Below are 4,490 nucleotides of genomic sequence, written 5' to 3'. Positions count from 1 at the left end.
GTTCCCGGTAAGGTGTGCTATATCTGATTGTCTGCCCATGTACCTATTTCTGCCTGATTCTTGGATTCTGACCCTTCGCTGCCTGACCCAACCTGTGCCTGATTACGGTATTTACCCTTTGATGCCTGCCCTGATGATTGGCCTATTACTGGCTACGAGTTTACCTGTCCTTTTGGTGCTGCGCATAGGTGTCTGTTGACCTCAGTGGGTCAGCAGCCAGCCACTCAGAGACTACTCAAAGACGTTTAGGCCTGGTGCATTCCCTGCAGCAAAAAACAAATCTCTGGTTTAAAGAGTAAAAACCAGGCAGCTACCAGAATGATGCCTTTAGGTTTCGTCCAATGCCAAAGCAGTTGGTTGGCACAGTGGTTCCACAACCTCTGTCCATAACATGATTCAATTAAAAATCTCCTTGGCCATTTTTCTAGCAGCTTCCAGGACTTCTTTATTCCTCAGGCTATATATAAATGGGTTTAACATTGGGACCACAGCCACATAAAACAATGAGATAATCTTGTCTTGTTCTTTAGAATTTTCAGACTCAGGTTTCATGTACATGAAGATGCTTGGTCCAAAGAACAATAGGACAGTAATAATATGGGAAGAGCAGCTAGAAAAAACTTTAAGCCGTCCCTTATAGGAATGAATCTTTAAAGCTGTGGAGATAATTCTTCCATATGAGGTCAAAATGAACATTAAATTAAAAGCTACCCCACAGTCTTCTACCGAGAAGATAATTTTTATAATCTTAGTGTCACTAGAAGCCAGTGCCATCAATGGTACTGCCTCACAAAAGAAATGGTTGATCTTATGAGAGTAACAGAATGATAATGTAGATATCATGGAGGTTAACACTATGGAATTCATGGCACTGAAAGTCATGTACAAAATCACCATAATAAAACTAAATTTCCTGGTCATAATCAAAGAATAATGTAGAGGAGAACAAACCGCCACATAGCGATCATATGCCATACAGGTCAGAATGTTATTCTCAGCATTTGCACAGAATAAGAAGAAGGACATCTGAATCATGCAACCATAGAATGAGATCCTCTTGTCTTCTGTTAACACGATGGACAACATCTTTGGGAGAATAGTAGAGACATAGATGACGTCAACAGCAGAAAGATTACACAAGAAGAAATACATGGGAGTGTGAAGTTGGGGTATACCACAGACCAATACAATGATGATCAGATTTCCCACCACTGCTAGCAGATACATGAATAAAAACTCAGTAAATATAAGAATTTCATTTCTTCTGGAGGTGGAGAATGGGGTCATGTAGAATTCAGTCACTGTGCTGTTTTTACAGTCATTCATCTTTAGTGTCTGTGATGAAAGAAAGGAAACAGATTATGTACGGTATGGAACTTTCTACTGATAATTCTTGAACAGGGCCATTTTATCACATTGTTGGGCCCCGTACTAAGGGTTTTGAAGTACCTCCCAATCAGGCCGATATACATAAGTGTATATATATTAAAAAACAAACAAACTGTGGAGTAGCATAGTAGATCATGCTGATCCATACTATGGTATTCAGAACCCCTAATACAAATAAAGACTCAAACCAGACCAAGAAAAACTAAATAAATACAGCCTCCAAGTCAGATACAGTCAGGTCCATAAATATTGGGACATCAACACAATTCTAACATTTTTGGCTCTATACACCACCACAATGGATTTGAAATTAAACAAACTAGATGTGCTTTAACTGCAGACTGTCGGCTTTAATATGTGGGTATTTACATCTAAATAAGGTGAACTGTGTAGGAATTACAACAGTTTGCATATGTGCCTCCCACTTGTTCAGGGACCAAAAGTAATGGGACAATTGGCTTCTCAACTGTTCCATGTCCGGGTGTGTGTTATTCCCTCATTATCCCAATTACAATGAGCAGATAAAAGGTCCAGAGTTCATTTCAAGTGTGCTATTTGCATTTGGAATCCGTTGCTGTCAACTCTCAAGATGAGATCCAAAGAGCTGTCACTATCAGTGAAGCAAGCCATCATTAGGCTGAAAAAACAAAGCAAACCCATCAGAGAAATAGAAAAAACATTTGGCGTGGCCAAAACAACTGTTTGGAACATTCTTAAAAAGAAGGAACGCACCGGTGAGCTCAGCAACACCAAAAGACCTGGAAGACCATGGAAAACAACTGTAGTGGATGACCGAAGAATTCTGTTCCTGGTGAAGAAAACACCCTTCACAACAGTTGGCCAGATCATGAACACTCTCCAGGAGGTAGGTGTATGTGTGTCAAAGTCAGCATTCAAGAGAAGACTTCACCAGAGTGAATACAGAGGGTTCACCACAAGATGTAAACCATTGGTGAGCCTCAAAAACAGGAAGGCCAGATTAGAGTTTGCCAAATGACATCTCAGTTCTGGAACAACATCCTATGGACAGATAAGACCAAGATCAACTTGTACCAGAGTGCTAGAAAGAGAAGATTATGGAGAAGGAAAGGAACTGCTAATTATCCTAAGCATACCACCTCATCAGTGAAGCATAGTGGTGGTAGAGTCATGGCGTGGGCATGTATGTCTGCCAATGGAACTGGTTCTCTTGTATTTATTGATGATGTGACTGCTGACAAAAGCAGCAGGAAGAATTCTGAAGTGTTTTGGGCAATATAATCTGCTCATTCAGCCAAATTCTTCAGAACTCATTGGACAGCGCTTCACAGTGCAGATGGACAATGACCCAAAGCATACTGCAAAAGCAACCAAAGAGTTTTTTAAGGGAAAGAAGTGGAATGTTATGCAATGGCCAAGTCAATAACCTGACCTGAATCCGATTGAGCGTGCATTTAACTTGCTGAAGACAAAACTGAAGGGAAAATGCCCCAAGAACAAGCAGGAACTGAAGACAGTTGCAGTAGAGGCCTGACAGAGCATCACCAGGGATGAAACCCAGCGTCTGGTGATGTCTATGATTCCAGACTTTAGGCTGTAATTGACTGCAAAGGATTTGCAACCAAGTATTAAAAAGTGAAAGTTTGATTTATGATTAGTATTCTGTCACATTACTTTTGGTCCCTTAACAAGTGGGAGGCACATATGCAAACTGTTGTAATTCCTACACCGTTCACCTGATTTGGATGTAAATACCCTCAAATTAAAGCTGACAGTCTGCTTTTAAAGCACATCTTGTTTGTTTGTTTAGTTTCAAATCCATTGTGGTGGTGTATAGAGCCAAAAATCTTAGAATTGTGTTGATGTCCCAATATTTATGGACCTGACTGTATATTAAGCCCTTCCTCACATATGATGTACATGTAATACACATGTCACAGGGGATTTATAGAATCATCTCACCAACTGTGTCTGATTTATACATGATAGATATAAAGAGTTTAATAAAAATGTTTATTAACATTTAAAAAAAATTATAACAAAAATTCAAATATCAAAAGCTAACATAAAACTGATTCCCTTTCATTAACCACTTCAGCCCCCCTAGCTTAAACACCCTTAATGATCAGGCCACTTTTTACACTTCTGACCTATACTACTTTCACCGTTTATTGCTCGGTCATGCAACTTACCACCCAAATGAATTTTACCTCCTTTTCTTCTCACTAATAGAGCTTTCATTTGGTGGTATTTCATTGCTGCTGACATTTTTACTTTTTTTGTTATTAATCGAAATTTAACGATTTTTTTGCAAAAAAATGACATTTTTCACTTTCAGTTGTAAAATTTAGCAAAAAAAAAACGACATCCATATATAATTTTTTCTCTAAATTTATTGTTCTACATGTCTTTGATGAAAAAAAAATGTTTGGGTAAAAAAAAATGGTTTGGGTAAAAGTTATGTGAATTTCCGCTTTTTGAAGCAGCTCTGACTTTCTGAGCACCTGTCATGTTTCCTGAGGTTCTACAATGGCCAGACAGTACAAACACCCCACAAATGACCCCATTTCGGAAAGTAGACACCCTAAGGTATTCGCTGATGGGCGTAGTGAGTTCATAGAACTTTTTATTTTTTGTCACAAGTTAGCGGAAAATTATGATTTTTTTAATTTATTTTTTTCTTACAAAGTCTCATATTCCCCTAACTTGTGACAAAAAATAAAAACTTCCATGAACTCACTATGCCCATCACGAAATACCTTGGGGTGTCTTCTTTCCAAAATGGGGTCACTTGTGGGGTAGTTATACTGCCCTGGCATTTTAGGGGCCCAAATGCGTGCAAAGTAGTTTGAAATCAAAATCTGTAAAAAATGGCCGGTGAAATCCGAAAGGTGCTCTTTGGAATGTGGGCCCCTTTGCCCACCTAGGCTGCAAAAAAGTGTCAAACATGTGGTATTGCCGTACTCAGGAGAAGTTGGGCAATGTGTTTTGGGGTGTCATTTTACATATACCCATGCTGGGTGAGAGAAATATCTTGGCAAAAGACAACTTTTACCATTTTTTTTATACAAAGTTGGCATTTGACCAAGATATTTATCTCACCCTGCATGGGTATATGTAAA

General features: G+C 38.9%; 1 protein-coding gene across 1 annotated transcript; it reads right to left on the bottom strand.

The window, feature by feature from the left end:
* Window positions 1-396: 396 nt before the first annotated feature.
* On the bottom strand, window positions 397-1,326 carry LOC120983146 (olfactory receptor 1019-like). The gene has a single exon (XM_040413138.1). The coding sequence runs from the start codon at window positions 1,324-1,326 to the stop codon at window positions 397-399; it is 930 nt and encodes a 309-aa protein (XP_040269072.1).
* Between the last annotated feature and the right edge of the window lie 3,164 nt (window positions 1,327-4,490).

The sequence above is a fragment of the Bufo bufo genome, unplaced genomic scaffold (assembly GCF_905171765.1).
Source record: "Bufo bufo unplaced genomic scaffold, aBufBuf1.1, whole genome shotgun sequence".
Taxonomy (NCBI): Eukaryota; Metazoa; Chordata; class Amphibia; order Anura; family Bufonidae; genus Bufo; species Bufo bufo.
The sequence above is the reverse complement of the archived record's forward strand: the minus strand, read 5'-3'. Positions and strand labels throughout refer to the sequence as shown.

Excerpts from the sequence above, each read along its gene's own strand:
- LOC120983146 (XM_040413138.1), bottom strand. The coding sequence starts at position 1,326 with ATGAATGACTGTAAAAACAGCACAGTGACTGAATTCTACATGACCCCA.